Source organism: Capsicum annuum, chromosome 8 (genome assembly GCF_002878395.1).
Source record: "Capsicum annuum cultivar UCD-10X-F1 chromosome 8, UCD10Xv1.1, whole genome shotgun sequence".
In the NCBI taxonomy this organism is placed as follows: domain Eukaryota; kingdom Viridiplantae; phylum Streptophyta; class Magnoliopsida; order Solanales; family Solanaceae; genus Capsicum; species Capsicum annuum.
The window spans coordinates 147,390,388-147,409,896 of NC_061118.1; the positions used below are offsets into that span (position 1 = coordinate 147,390,388).

The 19,509-nt window shown below is 33.9% G+C and overlaps 3 protein-coding genes across 3 annotated transcripts; all 3 read left to right on the top strand.

Moving 5' to 3' along the window:
* Positions 1 to 1,030: 1,030 nt before the first annotated feature.
* On the top strand, positions 1,031 to 5,531 carry LOC107839310. Its single transcript, XM_016682736.2, has 2 exons — positions 1,031 to 2,145; positions 5,022 to 5,531. The coding sequence occupies exons 1-2, from the start codon at positions 1,435 to 1,437 to the stop codon at positions 5,181 to 5,183; spliced, it is 873 nt and encodes a 290-aa protein (XP_016538222.2). The 5' UTR covers positions 1,031 to 1,434; the 3' UTR covers positions 5,184 to 5,531.
* Positions 5,532 to 13,794: 8,263 nt separating this feature from the next.
* Positions 13,795 to 17,166, top strand: LOC107839309 (phosphatidylinositol 4-kinase gamma 4). The gene is made up of 2 exons (XM_016682735.2): positions 13,795 to 15,825; positions 16,546 to 17,166. The coding sequence occupies exons 1-2, from the start codon at positions 14,491 to 14,493 to the stop codon at positions 16,921 to 16,923; spliced, it is 1,713 nt and encodes a 570-aa protein (XP_016538221.2). The 5' UTR covers positions 13,795 to 14,490; the 3' UTR covers positions 16,924 to 17,166.
* Positions 17,167 to 17,846: 680 nt separating this feature from the next.
* On the top strand, positions 17,847 to 19,466 carry LOC107839308. Its single transcript, XM_016682734.2, has one exon. It carries the CDS (start codon positions 18,523 to 18,525, stop codon positions 19,114 to 19,116), a length of 594 nt encoding a protein of 197 aa, XP_016538220.1. The 5' UTR covers positions 17,847 to 18,522; the 3' UTR covers positions 19,117 to 19,466.
* The last annotated feature ends 43 nt before the right edge of the window (positions 19,467 to 19,509 follow it).

Here is a 19,509-nt window from a genome sequence, read left to right on the forward strand (position 1 = left end):
GTTGAGTTTGCTGGAAGTTTTGTGAATGTGCCATATCACAGTCATGGTAAGGGTGAAAAGAAACATAAGACACGGTTAAAATTAGCTATAACTGAGTTATTGGAGGATTTGGATGCTGAGAATGATGAGAATGTGTTGGTGACTTTTGTACCCCAGAATGGTTCTGGTGCTGTTAAAATTAGTGGCGTCAAGATTGTGTTTGAGGATTTAGGAAAAAAAATAAAGAAAGTAATTATTTAATTATAATTATTTCCTCAAATAATTAAGCATTTCTCTTGATGTATTTTCTTTGGTATCCTATTGTTTCTGATTAACGTTGCATTATTGGACAGTGTAATTCGTGGACACACGGTGTTTTTGATTTATATGTCTATTGTAATTAATTATTTGCGTGGAATTTTGAATTTTCTTTTTAAAGTGAAATAAATGAATTTTTTGTGGGTTTTATGTTTGGATACATCCATGAATTGAAACAGAGAAAGATGGAAAAGAAAATGAATTGAAGATGAGGAAAATGAGAAATTAATCTTGAACATCATTGCTGAGTTCTTGAGCCTTTTTGTTTTGAGAAAGAGAAGAAGAAAGAAAATGTATAAGGCAACAAAACCTTTTTGTTTTGAACAACAAGATTATGAACCCTAAAACTTCAATTTTAGAATGGTGGTTGCTATTGAAAGTTTTGAGACGAGAGACAACAAAACCCAAACTTCAAGCTTTGAAAATGATAAAAAAAGAGAAGAAGATGGAAGATTTAATGGCTAAGAAATGGATTTTTTTGTAAAAGAAAAAGCAAAAAAAATAAAATTGGTAGGTTAAAAAATTGCAGATTTGTGTATTTTAGGTAAGTCCTATGCGCCTAAAGGAGGTGTATACACCTTCTTGGACAGATCAGCATTTCAGGATCACAAAATATCAAAAATAAAAGATTCAGGGATAATAGGACTTCTATAAAATTCGAGTGTGTAGTTAAAATTTCAGGTAAAGATTGAAGAGGTTATAGACCATTTTCTCTTTTTATTTTTTTGAGAAATTGCCTTTACCCTAAGTGAATCATTGAAAATAAATTATATCTAAAGTAGGTACTTATGTTCTCATGTGGAAACTGGTAAGCGCAAATATTTTCAGGTAACTTATTACTAATTTTTCTGATACAAGAAAACCTTTTTATATCAAGTGAATAAAGAAAGTATATGATTTTTGGTAAATTAGGGAAAGCACCAATGTTGCAAAGGAAGCATATTCGTAAGAAATGAGTATCTCCAAAATTATGAAAATCGGTAGTAAGCTAAGTTGCAATGACCACCTCACGTGCCAGCCGCCAATTGGAAGCCAAAGCCGTGAAGGATGTAAACAACCAATCGATGCTCCTTTCTGTTTTCCACAAAAACCTCTCGAAGCTGCCTCAAACTTCTTTCAATGCTGCTTCAACAGTAGATGCTTTTTTTCATGGATTCTCTCTTAATAAACTCCCCCTATACAGCCCTCAGCCATTCTAATCTTCTAACTTCGAACAGCATTTCGTATAGTTCTTTCAGTCTTTCTTCTTTTTGGCTATTCAGATTCAAGAGACCAAAGAAATTGAAAGCATCTTCAGTCACTGTTTTATGTTCGAATCGACAAAACCCCAATCAAGAATGGCAAGAAAAGAGCTTGTATCTAAAACCCTTTTCGCTTCTTGTTCCACTTTTCAAGAAAGTCAGAGACTTTGCAGCAAAGAGCAAATGGTGTTCTGTTTTTAAAGGCTGTAGTGGCACTGAGGAGGAGCTAAGTGGAGATTTGTTGCAAAATGGAAGCTTTGGGATGGCGCTTTTGAGTATAACTGCAACAGCAAAGGTGAAAATAAGTCCATTTGTAGCTACATTAGCTGCTAACCCGACGTTTGTTTCGGGGTTTGTAGCTTGGTTTATGGCACAGTCAATGAAGGTGTTTTTGAATTTCTGTGTGGAGAGAAAATGGGATTTTAGGATTATGTTTGCTTCTGGTGGAATGCCTTCTTCACACTCAGCTTTGTGCACGGCATTGACTACCTCAGTTGCTATTTGTCATGGAGTTGCAGATTCATTGTTTCCCGTTTGTTTGGGATTTACTTTAATTGTGATGTATGATGCTATTGGAGTTAGACGGCATGCTGGGATGCAAGCTGAGGTAATTGAGTATTCTTTTTGTGGCTGTGGTTAATCTTTTATGTTTGTTCATACAAGACAATTGACTCATTGTTATGTGTGTAATTTGTGGGACAGCACCAGCAACAACATACCCAATGTAGTACCACAAAGTGAGGTTGGGAGGGTAGAGTGTATGCAGACCTTACCCCTATCGTAGAGGTAGAGAGGATAGACCATCGGCTCAAGATTAAACAGTCAAAAGCAGTCTAGAGAAAGAAGCAACGGAACTACAAGAACCAACAAATAATAACAGATAGTAACATAGCACAAACTATAACAATAATAATACTATAATCGAGGTATAAGGAATTAATTAACAAACATCGAAGGACAAAAAACAACAAGAGCAGTGCCAGTACTACGACTACTTATATGCTCTAATGATTTGAAATGGTGTCCTTTTGGTAGTTGAGTGCTTTAATTGAAAGATATGGTGGGCTGGTACAGGATAGCAAGAATGTAGTAAAGGTGTAATCCTCATCAAGAAAGATCTGAAAACAGTGGAGATAATGTGGTCTTAACTTAAAAGTGCTAACATCATTATTAGTATGGTGAATTGATGCAGGGTATATTTATTTTCTTAAATGTTAAAGTCCCTACATACTTCAGCTTATTAGGCTATTAAGAATGGAAAACATGAAAGTGATTTCTGGTACCTGAATCCTTTATGTTGTAAAATGACTAGGTCCCAATCATAACTCTTCTAAATGTTAGGTAATAATAATTTGCTTATAGTTAAGAATATGAAATAATGTTATGTGTGCCCCTTAAGTCATTTAATATTTGGCATCAATTTAAATACGCAGAGCAGAAAAATCTGGCAAAGCAGAAAACGACTCATGTCGATTCTCTTGAATCCTAGAATGGCTTATTAATACCTCAAAACTCCCGAAGACGTTGACTTTGAGTCTGTACACTTGCTGGAAAACCCCTGACCGCATAAGTTCTTTTTTATTTGGATAAAGTAAGGTAATTTTATTAAGGCGAGTACCAAAGGGATACAGCCAACATACAACACAAAGGGTAGAAAGATCTAGTTCAACATTAGCCTCGAGGAATCCAGGATCTCAACAAATTCGTTAGAGTCTTCTATCTTAGTTTCCATAGTTCACATATATAAATTTTGTATACAGTTATTCATAATGAAAGCTAAATGTTGTTTTCTCCCCTCGAAACTTCTTTTGTTTCTTTAAAGCCAAATAGTCCACATGATGCACAAAGGAACCATCCTCCAGATCTTCTTGAACCTGGAATCAGTCTTCTGATCCTTCCAGCATTGGAGCAAACTCTTCACTTCTCCCAGCATGACCCAATGAACACCGAAAACATTGAAGAACAAAGTCCAAATCTGCCAGTTGCATTTTCAATGCAGTTGTAGATGATTTGTAGATTCTGCTGATCCTTCACATATAAAACGTCTTCTACAAGATGAAACCCCCCATTTTTTGCTACATATCATGGGTCATACATCATACTTTGCAGGAACCCAACCAAAACAAGCAACCTCAGTGTGTGCAAAAGCTTCCACAACACTTCCCAGGGCCAAACCCCTGACCAAGTGACTTGAGATGATGTTGACCATATCAAGTAGCAATTCTAAATCAATTCAAGCTGTTGGACTTGAGGACTTCTATAATGTCCCACTTTTGCTCAGGTTGCTCAATCTGTTCTGATTTATTAGAGATTAATGATAGTGTCTTGAACATCTAAGGACCCATTTGGCCATGAAAAACAAAAACGTATTCACTTTATTTGGTATTTTTGAAGTTGAAAATAGAGTTGGAGTTGTGTTTGGCCATAGTATTTTCAGAAATATTTTAGACTTTGGATGTACTTTTTTATAAAGTGATAGGAAATTTGAGCAAAGAAGTGAAAACACCTCAAGAGGTGTTTTTCAAAAAAAAACGAAAATTGTGAAAGCGTATTCCGGAATACGTTTTTGGTTTTCATGGCCAAAAAAGTATTTCGGAATAAAGTTAAAACGTATTCCGAAGTATGGTCAATAATATTTATGTCCAAACGCCTACTAAGTCTTATGTTAGGATCAGCAGTATTTATCCTATCTGGCTCTAAATCAACCGTGATCTATCCAGGTCTCAAGGTTATTTGGTATGATTTAGGTTTACCTGTCAATTACACAAAACCTCCCAAGTCAGACCTCTAGTGACTATCAATAATTTATCATTGCTTCTGCTTGTCTCAGGAGTAGATATTAGAGTTGATTTTAATTACACATTATGCCGCATGTCCCATGTCGTTTCCTCCATTCTGCTATTACAAGGGGAATCAGTAATACATGCATCATTTTTAAGGCTAGCTAGCAACTGTTGGCTTCACCTAGAATGCTACATTTAGCACTTTCAGAAGATGAAAAGTGTCTTGATAAACGTCATATGGTTACATAGATTTGCAAAATAATAGATTGTATTTCTTCAAATGAATTATTGGTCAGCAGCCTTTTTGCATATCTTTTTCAGAATAAAGAACCCTCTAAAATAGAATTAATACCAAGTGAAACCCTGAGGAGTTTCACCTTCTGTTCCACATTGTTTCACCAAATGTTCTATGTACTGGACAACCTGTTCTTCCACAAAACGTGGAAAGTACTTTTCCGGTTCTAAAGTCGTGTGGATAAGTTCTCATCCTTTTGTTGCAGATACTATATAGATTTCCCGTCTTTTGTTTCACCAATCACAAAGAATTACTTACATCCCTGTTAAAGAAAAGTAAAGGAATCTCTTTTTTGTTGATTGGATCCTTTGCACGATCACTGGGGTTCTACTGTGGAGACTTGTATTTATGTCTGATGGACATACTTAGCTTCCTGATTGATCAAATCTTGTTCTTTCATCTCAGGTTCTCAATCTGATCGTTGAGGACTTATTCCAAGGGCATCCCATCAGTCAAAGAAAGTTAAAAGAACTTCTTGGCCACACCCCATCCCAGGTTTTTGCTGGGGCTTTGCTGGGCATTATGGTTGCTTGGATGTGTAGTCAGGGTTGTTTAATTGCACTCTGATCAGCTTCAACGGGTATACTTGCCAATAACTAGGAGCTATCCATTACAGCTGTACAAAAAGCACTCGCTTTTTGTATGAACAGTTGATGCTCAAAGCTTTTAGGATTTAGTGATCTGCTTCTGATTTTGTCCATTACATAGTTCTTGATTTTCCCAGGTTAGAAAACTGTATCATCATAGCTTTTCTCCTCAGTACGAAGTGTATGGGACTATTAGAGTGATACTATGCCGGTGTGCCTTTCTAGTCTCCTGTTCTTGTTTTTTGTTTGTATTCATTTGTGTAACTCTATCAATCTTACTATGAAGTACATGGTGAAGAAGATTTGTTGCGATGTCAACATTTAAGAAGAGATCTCTATGCTGATTCAATTCATTATTTCAAAACAGTAAGCATTTCAGCTCTGCGTTGAGTTGGTACATTCTTGGTATTTCCAGGAAATTGTTAGCTTTGCTGATGTATAATGCACAGAAGCATAAATGTATCTTGCACTTAACTAATATAAATACTTATGTGAAGGACATTTGTGTTTATGGGGCTAGAGAAGCTTGTTAAATCTCAATCTCTTTTTTTTTCTGGGTTAAATATGAAATCAGGTCAATATTCCTAATGTTTAGGGAAAATCCTGCACTTGTTTCAGGATCACATCAGTGTTATTGGTTCACCACAAACTGACCTTTTTATACGCATCCAAATATGATTTAGTAAACTTGGTGCACCGGACTGCCTTTTTAGTAAACTTGGTTGTGTAAATATTTTGAGTTTAACTAATATCTATATCTATAATTTATAATACATTAAAAGTGTGAAGCCCTTACAAAAGTGATTTGAACTTTTTGCCCTTCATTAAAACACTATGCTTTTCACTATTTTCCTTAAATTATTATATAATTATACTTTTAATATTTAAAAGAAAGGAGTGCTAAATTATATGGTAAAATTAAAATTTACAGAGAATTAATATTAGTAAATTTTTTGTTTCCTTTTATACGTGGAAAAGCAGTCTTGAAATATATGGTAAAAAAAAAGTCCTAAAATATATGATAAGAGAACAAAAAAATGAAAACTTTAAATAAAAAAAGAAAAAGAAAATCTCACTTAAAGTTTTGAAAAAACTATTGTAAGTTTATTATGATTTTAGTTCCAAAAATAAATCATTATTTAATATTTTTAACTCAATTGAATTTTTTACTTTGATTTCTGTTTTTCTCCCCCTAAAAAATTAGGGTACGTTGGGAAACCTATTTATATCAAATAATTTTTTAATTAAATTCTTGTTCTAATAACTTTTAGTTTAAAATTTTTTCCTTATTTAAACTAATTCTAAATTTTAGAATTTTAATCAATTTAGAATTTCTTTCCTTACTTGAATAGGATTTTTATCAATTTAAACTTATGTTTTATACAAATTCTTTCCTTATTTGATTTAATATTACAACTAAAATAAAAAGATTAAGGACTCCTACAATATATGAGAACAACCTTATAAAATGAAATTATGAAAAGAAATTAATTATATATTTTAAATAGAAATCCTAATTGATAGGGTTATATTTTGGACTTTCAATATAACACCCTAATGGTCATAATAATCGTTTGTGTGTTTTTTTCTCATGGTCAATATATGATAATAAATTTTCTTCGTGGTCTTATAGTGCCTCTTGATCTCAAAGAAAGAAGTATTAAGTAATGAAGTAAGAAACAAATTTTCATGTACTATTTTAATTGTTTTTATATGTCAATTGTTGTGATTTTTTTTTTTTCATGTTCTGATTTAATTTGTTTCTATTTTGTGATTATTTGATTGAAATTATTGTAATGTTGTCCAACAAATTTTTGGCTAAGTTCATGGCACATCTTCAATAGAATTTTTTTTAAAATATTCTATGTGTATTTATTGATTTTGAACCTTTAGAACGTAAGATTAGAGGTTAGGTCAGTAGTTGAGGAGATTCAATAGTTACCTTTAGGTTCAAGTTCATATCTCAATCACTATATTTTTAGTTTTCAAACCTCCTTAGTGAAAATTCTAAATTTGCCATTGAATATTATTTGAATTCATCAATACAGGTTTAAGCACTTCAGATACAATAATTAAGCGAATTGGCAGCCAAGTTGTCTATAAACTTCCTCATTGTTTGAAAAACATTAGCAAAATCAGGTATTCCTTAACCTACACTTATCTGTTTTAATATTCTTCTTGGCTTTCTCTTCATTCCCCAAGTCTTGGCTTTCTATTCCTCTAATATAGTTAGAAGAAAGGGAAAGATTAAGTGTGTGTGATAATGGAGTATATAACATAGGATTTTACAAAAAAAAAATTATTGAATGTTATTTTTTTATGAAAAGAATATAAATAAATTAAAAAATAGGTTTTTCCTAATAATAAGTTAGTTTGATTTTAAACTCTTAGATATTAGGGTCAATTTAATTGTTCATCTTTTGACTGGCTTTTTCTCTCATAACTAAAAACTAAATTTGTTTAATTTGTGCATATTTTATTTCTATTTTTTTCTTTCTTTAGTGGTGAACCTAGATCGAACATTGTTTGATTTGACTGTGTTTTTCAGATGATTTTGGGAAAGCACCAATCGAACAGTTGACAGAAATAACATGAAGTTTGAGACATTTTGAGGGGAATTTGTTTGGGTGATAGTAATGCTTGTAGGAGTATTGAGGAGGCAATGGACTATGAGATTAATGATACCTCATGAGGTTTGTTCTCTTCTACATCCAAATTGATCCATATATATGCATTCATATATTCTCTTTATTCTGAAATATTCAATAAAATTTTTGAAACTATTTTGAAAAGGTAAAAATATGTCCAAACACTTGGTGTTTACACTAATTAATATAATTTATTATGATTAAATAATTTAATAATATAAAATACAAGCTAATTAAAATTATGATTAAATAAAATGTACTCTAAATTTAAATACATGATATGTATATATTGGCTTGCTATAAATACCGGGTGTAGATAATTTTTTACTTTTTGAAAAAAGGCTATTCTTTAGATTATGTTATCAACACTATTTTACGATTAGCTCACAAACTAGGTTGAAATATTGAGATTTTTTGTTTTCTTTCTAGCAAAACATTTCAAATGAAATATGTTATATCAATTAAAAGTTAAAACATGTAAGTGTGATCATTAGAAGTATGAGAAAATATTTTGCATATGTTGAGAAATTCATCTTTAGTTCATGCCTTCTAGATTTCATACTGATGGGTCTTTCAGAAGAATTTAGGCCTTTACATAACAATATGATCTACTATATCGTGTATTTTTAAAGACATTTATTAATAAAGATGTTTGTTCTCATGAAAAGATATATATTAGTTTGAACGTACTAAATATCGTATAATTATTAATTATTAATTGGTATATCAAATTGATTTGAGGTAAGTTTTTAAATTGTAGTCTGTTTTTAATGTTTACAATAATAAATTATAAATTATTACCGTATACTCTTAAAAAATTTTGTTACTTAAAAAATTATATTATCTTTACTATTTGTTCATTACATGTTAGAAATTGAAATGGCATTGACAAAATCTATCATATATACTATTATTTTTTTCCTTTAATTCATATGCAATTTGCAGGTTATATGCCATAGCGCGAGGGGTGAAGCTGAAAGAATTCGAAAGTAGATGAAGATTAAGAAATTATAAAGCATGCACTCGAATTGTTATCCAAATCTACTTGATTTGGAAGAATAAGAACTTGCAATGCTCAAATTTGACTTGCCTTTATGTTATAATAGGAACGTAGCGAGAAATTATTGAGTTTTGTATGTAAATACTGTCTTAACTATGATTATATATCTGTTAATAAACTTTTTATATTTTGTGCTTCGTAGGATGAAAAAAACTTGCATAAGTATCTTATTATTTTGCGATATTATATTTTGTTTCTTGATACTGCTATAATATATTTGTATGTTTGAAACACACAACAACAAACCCAGTATAATCCCACACAGTGGGGTCTGGGGAGGGTAGAATATACGCAGTCCATACCACTATCCCCGAAGGAGTAGAGAGGTTATTTTCGATAGACCCTCGGCTCAAGACAAAGGACCGTAGACCAAAAGAAGAGCAACATGATAAAGTAACAAAGAAGCAACATCCATAAAAATGAAGTATAATCAACAAACCAAGGATCCCCCAAAACTAGAACTACCCACCAAGTTATTCTTAACCCTCTTATCTACAGACTACCACTTGACCACACACCTTAGCCCTCAAGCTTAATACTTTTCCTCCAAACCTTCCTATCAAGGGTCATGTCCTTAGTAAGCTGTAATTGTTCCATGTCACGTCTAATGACTCCTCTCCAGTACATCTTCGGTCTACCCCTACCCCACTTGAAACCCTCCAAGGCCAGCCTCTCGCACCTACGAACTGGGCATCCGTGCCCCTCCTCATCACGTGGCCAAACCATCTCAACCGCACTTCCCGCAACTTATCCTCCACCGAAGCCACTTCCACCTTCTCCCGAATACTCTCATTCCTAACCTTGTCAGCCCTCGTAAATCCACACATCCAATGCAACATTCTTATTTCCGCTGCCTTCAACTTTTGGACGTGAGAATTCTTAACAGGCCGACACTCTGCCCCATATAACATGGCCGACCGGACTGCAGCTCTATAGAATTTACCTTTAAGCTTGAGAGGCACCTTCTTATTGCATAAAATTCCCGAGGCGAGCCTCCATTTCAACCACCTTGCAAATATGGGTGGTTGAAATATTTCATCATGTTTGAAATATATAATGATATTTAGTTGCGGCATGATTTCATCACCAAGCAAATATCTGTTGTTGAAAATTCAAGTTTTATATTAAATAATTAAGGATAAACGTGCAAAGCACGTTCCCATATATATATAGTGTGTGTGTGTGTGAAGAGCCTTACAAAACTTTTTGCGCCTCAATAAAAGATTTTGTTTTAGATAAAATTATCTTTTCACTACTTTTCTAATATTTAAGAGTTGAAAATTAATTAAATATTCATAGTAAAATCTTTTTCTTATTAAAAGTCATCAGAATTAATGACAACGAATACCGTTTTTATTAGTTTAAGAATTCAAGATCAACTTTTAAGAAATTCAAAAAATCAAGAAATAAATATGAAAGTGTTAGAATAAGTAATCAAAGATCTTTTACAGATTTAACTTTCAAAATAAGGAAATATTTTTAATATAGAAAAAATAAAATAAAATAAAATAATTGTACTACAAATATAGTTCAAATTGCTGCGTTTCTCTTAGCCTCTAGCAGTAAGGAAAAGAGGTATCACATGACAAACGCAAAATTGACGATTCATTAACCACTTGAAACTTTTGGTGGTAAAATATCTATGTGCTTTCAATAAAAATATATGTTATTTTTACATTATTATATTAAAGTGTGAAGTATCTTTGAGAAGTGATTTAAACTTTTTGCACTTTATTAAAAAAAATCTTCGCAATAGATGAAACTGTCTAATTTTAAATAATCAAACGTTACACGTGCGATGCATGTGCGATTTAACTAGTACAGTAATACACGGAAAGTATCAAAGAATTTTACATTATCACTAAATTAGTGCATCGGGCTGCTTTTTTTCTTTGCCAAGTTAAAAGCCAGTTGCCTGCAACTTTTATAGCAAGTGTGGATCGATCACCTGCAAAGTGTGGTAAAATGCGTTACTTGTGTTGGTGGCATGGATGGACCTAGTTGCAAATAATTGGTGCTCCAGCACAATGTTAAATTCGAGATTAGATATAATTATATAAGAAATGTATAAAAATTGGTACATGATGAAAGATTGAAATCAAGAAAATAAATGAATACTTTGATTTCCAATAGTAAAGCTTTAGGTGTCAATATGCGTGTTCCAACCTCTGCGAACACCCATGACCCCTAAATTCTGAATTTTGGGTCCGTCACTTGGTGGTAGGTAGCAAGTATAGATAAAAAAAGTACTTTTGCGAAGTAGTATTTAACTTGAGGCAGGCGAAAGATATTTTATTTACCAATAAGCTAGGTGTATTCTCCTAGATCTAACAAAGCTCCTCTAGAAACAACAAATTTTTAGAAAGCAATGACCATGGGACGAATAGAAAGGAATCAAAAAGTTCTTTGTGTTGTTCACTAGAGTGACATGTATCGACTAGTTTCCATCCATTAAATGTAAGATTAAATAGAGTACTAGCAACAACGAATGTATTCTATAGTCCCACAAAATTAGACCTGAGAGGATAAAGTGTACACAAAATTTTATTCCCATCTTAGAAAAGTTATTTTCAATAATTTACTAGATAATAAGTAGATGGAGAAGAGTAATATTCCCCAAAAGAAGGTTTTCCAAACAACTGACACTATCACCGAAAAGCTCACACAAAACTTGGTAAATGACTTGTTACATCAAATAAAACTAATTACATAGTAGTACATGAAAATTTACTTATACCACTACCAGTGCCCTCAACTTAAACTCTCTTTTCTGTTTTTCCATGGACTCAAATTAAAGTATGTGTAAAATGACTCATAAAGGACTAAAGGTGCATTAACTTTTTGGTCCGCGCGGTCACTTCTATGGTGGCTTTAATTTCTCTCTTTAATTAAAGTGACAACAATGGGGAAATAAGAAATTCATGCCTAAGTTAGGTAGCTTACAAATAAAATTGAATGTATCTCCTGTAAGATTCTCCAACTAGGCAACCATAGTCAATGACATTTTAATCTTAACGTTAGAAAAATTCTGCTTCAAGTTTCTTCCTATGACTTTATGGGAGGCAACACCACACAAGAGTTGAACAGTCTTAAGAAAATATTGCATCAATATGGAATATGCTCCCCTGGACCCAAATTAGATTTCAAATGAGAATTTGAAGTCTTCTTTATTGACAATAGAAAACCTTAAGGGTGTATTTGGAAGGAATAAAGTATTTTTCATGGAAGGTGTTTTTTAGAAAAATAAAAGGATTTTTACTTATTTTCGTGTGTCTTCTGTGATTGTAATTGTATGTAAGTAAAAAAATATGATTATAAACATATTTGTATATAATTTAGACAAATACTATGAGAGATGGGATGAGGTGGTTAAAGATGAGATGTGTTGGAGGGTGGATACGAAAAAGGATTCAATAATGTGAAATATTACTTGTATTTTTATTAGGGAGATCATTTTATTCATTTCTAATAAACTTATTTCTCAAAAAAATTTCTTTTCAAAAATTTGATCAGCTGAGAAAAATGGAAAGCAGATTTGAAAATATTTTCCTCCATTTTTTCTCCACATATTTCACCCACTTGTAATAAAGCTTGTTAGTCTTCATCCTTATTCAGGGTGAAACGGGTGAGCTATAAGTTCCTCCATTTGATTAAACAGATAACAAGTTGAACCAAAAAAATTACTTTAGCTCTCTCGTGTGAAGGTGTTTACTGCATTTGGTGAAGGGTGTACTAGTACTAATACAGCTAAAATTGCTGATGATGATGACATATCCACTAAATTGTGTCACACACATATAGCTAGTACTCCTATTAATTATGTGAGACACAAACAAAATAATTTCGGTCATGAAACATGACCTTGGTGCTAAATTTAGATGTTGGTGGGAGCCTGTAGTTTGTAGGTAGTATAATTTAGTATAAGAACAATACTCTCCGTTTAAAACAAAAGTGACATATTTTGACTTGACAGAAAATTTAAGAAAATCAAGAAGTCTTTTAAATCTTGTGATCTTAAATTAAAGTTGTATTAAATGTATCAAAATGTTATTTAATCTTGTGGTTTTAAACATGTTATGTAGAAAGATGAAATTAAAATATTGCCAAAAGGAAAGGGGTCAATTTTTTTTAAACAGACTAAAAAGAAAAGTAGATCGTTCTTTTTTAAACGGAGGAAATAATATTTTACAAATAAAATAGCAATATAGCCACACCGTTATATATAACGTCACCTCATTATAATAACATTTTATTATTGCAACCTAATTTTTTTCTTAATTAATTTTTCATGTTATATTTTTACTTCTTTATAATGACATTCTATCTATAACAATAATGACGTTATTATAGCGATACACTCTTTCCAAAATCACTTTTATAAAATAACATACTCAAATATTTATAATAATTTTGTGAGAAAAATATATTATATACAAAATAAAATATAAAAATATTTATGGTAATCATTATTAATGTCACACACAGTATTTTAAAGATAGACATCATATTTAAGTAATGTACATCAATTATTAAAATAAATTCACGAGTAAAATACTATTAATATTTAATTTATTTATTATTCATGCTCTTTCTAATTTTAGAGGCTTCAAATGTCAGCAGCAAAATTTTCAGGTAAATAATGTCACTACGAGAGGTTTGACTGTATATATGTTAATTAGTTAATATATTGAGAAATTAAAAGTAATCTAAGAATATAAATTAATAAGAAATACATAAATTATCTTATGAATAATCTAATTGTGGAAAAATATTTGCAGTGACTAATCACAACCAATGAGAGATCACCAAGTGGCAAATGTCTTGCATGACCCAGTTTCCTGGAACCTACACACCACTTTACAACGTTACGATTTTCTCGTAATATGTGTCATCAGTGATGATTGATGTGTCTTCTTTCAACTTGTTCCCCAATTAACGGCACCGTTAAAACACCTTCTTTAACAAAACCAAAACCGAGTAAACGCCGTTAAACTCCGTCAAAGTCTTCATTCAACGCTCTACTATAACAAAATTCCCACGTCTACTACACAATCTTCTTCACCCTACCAAATTATCTCCAATTTCTCACCTTCAATTCGCCGGAAAACTCGCCGGAACCATTCAATAAGTCACTTTCGATCTCTTTTCACCTTATTATCCATTTTCCGATCATCCATTTCGTCTTTGGTTCTTGTTTCTCCGTTGATTTTTCTCTGCCTTCGAATCTTTTTTCTCTATTTAAGGTATTTTCTTTTCTTTTCCTTCAAACCCAATTTCGGAAACCCTAATTTCCCATTTCCCAAAGCTTCTAGCTTTGCTTTTTTGAATGGCCCATATTCCAGAAAATTCATATATGGGCCAAATTATGAATTTCTAGGGCTTTGGGAAATTTTGATTTATTTTCTATTTTTTCTGGATTTGTACAGTTTTCGATCTGTGAAAGAGGAACACAGATTGTATATAAAGATGGGTTTGTGAAATTCTTGGTAAATTATCTTTTAATATTTTTTTGTTTAGAGGATTTATATATAGTTTTTATTTTTGGACTTTAGGGTTTAATAATTTTGATTTAGTAAAAGATGTCTTCAGCTGGTGTAATTGCAATTAGTCCTATTTGTAACGAGTCTATGTTTATTCCTTCATATTTACATAGCCAAGAATCGATTTTGATATACGTGGCTATGTCGGGGTCAATGGTACCACTGAGGGTTCTTGAATATGATTCGATTGACTCTGTGAAGCTTCAGATTCAGACCTGTAAAGGGTTTGTTGTGAAAAATCAAAAATTGGTATGTGGGGGTCGGGAATTGGCCCGAAGCAATTCCCTTATTAGGGATTATGGAGTTGGTGATGGAAATGTGTTGCATTTGGTACTTAGGTTGTCTGATCTTCAGGTTATCAACGTGAAAACTGCTTCTGGTGAACAGTTTACGTTTAATGTGGATAGGAGCAGGGATGTTAGATATGTGAAGCGTCAAATTGCGAAAAAGAAGGGTGCTTTAGGAGATGTTGATGAGCAAGAAGTGCTTTGCAATGGCGAGAGACTTGAAGATCAAAGGCTTATAAATGATATCTGCAAGAACAATGGTGCTGTCATTCATTTGTTTGTGAGAAAATCTGCAAAAATTAGAGCAAGACCGGTGGATAAGAACTTTGAGTTGTCTATTGTGGCACCACAAGTGAATGACGAGGTTAAAGAGAGCAGGAGTGGGAATGAAGTAGACAATAAGCTTTTGGCTCTTAGGGAGCCTCCTGATAGGGCAAGCATTTTGGAGCCTATCATTGTTAACCCAAAGATTGAAGTGCCTTTGGTGATTAGTGATTTGATTGGTTCTACAGTTGAAGGGTTAGATAGCGGACATTATCCTATTAGGTCCTCTGAAGGCACAGGAGGAGCGTACTTTATGCTTGATGCCACAGGAAGTAAGAAGGTTTCGGTGTTTAAACCTATTGATGAGGAGCCTATGGCTGTGAATAACCCGCGAGGGCTACCTTTGTCAGTTGATGGTGAGGGCTTGAAGAAAGGTACAAGAGTTGGAGAAGGTGCTTTAAGGGAATGTGCTGCCTACCTTTTGGATCATCCAAAAAGTGGTAAGCGTTCATTTTTCGGTGAAGCACAGGGTTTTGCTGGTGTTCCACCAACTGTCTTTGTGAGGTGTTTCCATAGTGGATTCAATCACTCAGATGGTATCACCCCAAAGATTGGGTCCTTGCAAAAGTTCATGGAGAACAGCGGGAGTTGTGAGGACATGGGACCTAGCGCATTTCCTGTGGGGGAAGTACATAAGATTGCAGTGCTTGATATGAGGATGGCGAATGCAGATAGGCATGCAGGAAATATACTGATGAGCAAAGGTGAAGATGGGCAGATTGTCCTCATTCCAATTGATCATGGTTACTGCTTGCCTGAGAGTGTAAGTCATCATTATTTTTCTGTTTCTTTTGGTGTACATATGGATTGTTGTTGGATACATTTTTTGCTGCTGCATATCCTGATACCTCTTGTTAATTATCTTTTACAATTATGTTTTGTGATCTAACATAGCTCTCAATTGACTCTTGTGATTTTAAGTACTCGCTGTGATGGAAATTCAGAGGCATGTTAAGTTTCATTCAATATGGTGCTGTCCATTCAGATTCAACATAATCTCCACTAGAATTATTTACCCGGCATCTCTATGTACTTACAAGCCCTTGAGATGATAAAACACAAATTAAATGATTCATTTTCATGTCAAGCGTCAGTCTGATTTTAAGCCAATGGATACTTGTGAAATGCTTTGACCTTTACAAAACCGACCAATTTTATTTTTTACCCCGTCTTTGAGAGTCCTGATATTATCTGCACTGCAAGAGACGTAAACACATTCCAATTCCAGTTCTAGTAATGTGCTCTTTCAAAAGAAGTTTCCGAGTGCAATTAACAAAATTTCTCATTTCTTTATGCCTTGATACCAAAGAGAACTCCAGTAAAATTTGTAGATTCTTGGAAGATTGTTTTTAGCTGTTTATATCCTCTCTCGATCTCTCTCTTTAATTCAAGATTGACAATTGAAGGAAAATCCATTAAGAGTTGGGAAATTTTTTTGGTATCCTTCTGTTTTTGAGTTGCTTTATATTTTATGATATTGCAGTTTGAAGATGTTACTTTTGATTGGTTGTATTGGCCACAAGCTCGTCAGCCATTTAGCTCCGAAACTATTGAGTACATAAAATCACTTGATGTGGAAGAAGACATTGCCTTGTTGAAGTTTTATGGGTGGGACCTGCCTTTGGAAAGTGCACGCACACTCCGCATCTCTACAATGCTTTTGAAGAAAGGTGTAGAGAGGGGTCTCACGCCGTTTACCATAGGGAACATCATGTGCCGGGAAACCTTGAACAAAGAATCTGTGCTTGAGGAGATTGTTCGAGAGGCACTGGACTCTGTGCTTCCTGGCTCAAGTGAAGATGCATTCCTTGAGACCATCTCGCATGTCATGGATCGCCGCCTTGATGAAATTGCCTATTGATATGGTATATAGGTGTACATAGGAGGGGAGAGTCTGCAGACACCTTTCGTCTGCATGCATCAACTTCGAGAGAATATCCTGATTCATTGTTTTCAATTGATTTTCGCAGTTAACTGGAAATGGCCTAGATAGGTTGTGACCAAGTTCTTTATCTTAGTCAATTGTCCAAATACTGTAAAGTTCGTTTGTTGTTCATCTTTCTATGCTGGATTAACTTGAAGGAACAATATCCTTTTCCTCAAATAATGGTTTATATTATTGTTTTACGTATAAAAATGTTTGCAGGGGTCAAGATTGTTAACATCAAAGGGCAGGATACCTTTGCTACTTAAGTTTCAACCAAGTTAGAATTGGGAGAAACTGAAGCTCAAATAAGTTATATGCTAGTTAAAGCCTTTATGGGTGGTGAATAATTCAACCAAGGATGAAATGTGCACATTTCATATAATCTCTTTGTTGTACAAAGCTAGGTGAACTATTTTCTTTCTGATCCCTTTGGAGGTTTAAAATAGCACTAACTCGTACCAGATGTTTATATTAAATTAAGTAAATTTATCACAGTTAAGTGATGTAATGATGTGAAATTTCATAAAATTAACTATTATGAAGTTCTAATGTCTCTGGGCAAATACATATCACGCATCTATTTGCTTATTTCAGACACCTTGTGCGCCCTTTCCACCCTTTTGAAACGATGGGTTTGGTATGAAGTGGGACATCATCTAATTTTTATTAGACCTTAACTTGATGCCCAGTTCACTTCAAATCTAATTATGCAAACCTTATTTCTCACTCAAAACTCTTTTAAGTAATTGTTAAACCTCCTATCCCCCACAAGAAAACACAGATGAGAAAGCAAACTACGTAAACATCTTGATTGAAAAAGATAACCACCTTAATATCAGTGAACTTCAAATTGTTCTTTTCGGAAACCATTTCACTTATTCTTACACTGACAAACAATTCAAGGAAAAACTTTTTTCTAAACACCAAATTTAATGCAACTGTAACACCAAACATGCATGTGTTGTCATCTATATCAGACTACTAGATGAAAACGAATGCTTACGAGGATTTTGTTTGCTTCCTTGGAGGTGAAGGAAAAATATCATACGAAATTGAAAGCCATTATTGTTGTCAATTTCTAATAAAAGTAAACTAAACAAAAATCTTTAGATTAGGAGCAAATCTAGGTTTTTTTCCCTTTATTTACCTGAATCTTAGACTGCTTAGTAATAACAGTTATTCCTTCACAAGAAAGTAAAGCAAAAGGGGTAACTAGCACTTTTCTTAATTTTGACAGAACAAATTCACTATGCCAGATCCTGACCATTTAACCAAGCGGCCTCTGTCACTGATGAGCTTAAGGGACCGTAATCTTGGATAAAGTGAAATATTTCATTTCCGATAACTTAGTCCTTAATGTATAATTTCAGAATAGTTTAGTCCCCGTACCATCTGCCTTTTGTGTCTCTCGTCTTTTTTGTTCTTTTTCTTTATTGCTAATGATATGCTACCCAGCACTTTATTGACATCCCTCCCTTTCTTATTCCACGTTCTACTAGATTTTTCCCAACTGGGTTTCAATAATCTGTAGCCATGTTTGATCCTTACAGATCTAAACCCAGTAGAGGCCGCACAAATTTTGCTTCATGTATTTGTGCCACTATCTTCCTCATCTTCATCATTGCAGCCATTGTCGTCGCTTACTTCTTCCTCTTCAAACCCAAAACTCCTAAAATCGCCGTTGAAGCAGTCCGATTCCCCACTTTCTCCGTTACTAACGGCACCGTTAACTTCACCTTCTTCCAGTACGTCTCCGTTACAAACCCAAATCGGGATGAATTCACCCACTACGACAGCTCGCTTCAGCTCAGTTACTCAGGGGAGCCAGTGGGTCTTGTGTTTATCCCAGCAGGGAAGATCGATGGTGGTAGGACCCAGCATATGTCGGCGAAATTTGACGTACAGTCTTACCCACTTCCGGCTAAGCTGAAAGCTGACGTCGCCGGCGGGGTGATTCCGATGAACGGCGGTGGTGGTGGGGGCCCCACAATGGAGGTGGAAACGAGGATGAAGTTGGTGGGGAGAGTGAGGGTGTTGAAGGTGTTTACACACAGGGTGGATGGTGGAGTCAAGTGTGGGGTGGTGATTCAAGTTAGTAGTGGTGCTGTGTTAGGTGTACGTTGCTGATTGGCGGTGAATTTCCCCGCTAAGTAGTCATGCATTACGATGGGAACACATTCAAAGTGGATGTTCCTGCGCGGATATCGGGAATTACTTGTTCTGATTCTACGCATTGATCGTGGTTGTACTAGAATATTATTAGGAGAATGGAAGTGCAGAAAATGATGAAGATTGACTTTTGTGCTTCGGGTTATTATGTATGTATATGGACATTATTATTGAATTTGTCAAATTGCAAGATGTTTTTGTGGGAATTAAAATGATCAGAAGACAACTAGTTTTGGTCATTTCCAGATTTGTCAGTTATCATTATTGTGCTGGAGTTATGCTTAATGCTAATTTGCATTTTGGATCAACTTGCTTGTTTAAGATAAATTACAGGCTCAGCTAGTTGCAATT

Excerpts from the sequence above, each read along its gene's own strand:
- LOC107839310 (XM_016682736.2), top strand. The coding sequence starts at position 1,435 with ATGCTTTTTTTCATGGATTCTCTCTTAATAAACTCCCCCTATACAGCC. Across the intron at positions 2,146-5,021 it reads ATGCTGGGATGCAAGCTGAG|GTTCTCAATCTGATCGTTGA; the intron begins GTAATTGAGTAT and ends CTTTCATCTCAG.
- LOC107839309 (XM_016682735.2), top strand. The coding sequence starts at position 14,491 with ATGTCTTCAGCTGGTGTAATTGCAATTAGTCCTATTTGTAACGAGTCT. Across the intron at positions 15,826-16,545 it reads GTTACTGCTTGCCTGAGAGT|TTTGAAGATGTTACTTTTGA; the intron begins GTAAGTCATCAT and ends ATGATATTGCAG.
- LOC107839308 (XM_016682734.2), top strand. The coding sequence starts at position 18,523 with ATGTTTGATCCTTACAGATCTAAACCCAGTAGAGGCCGCACAAATTTT.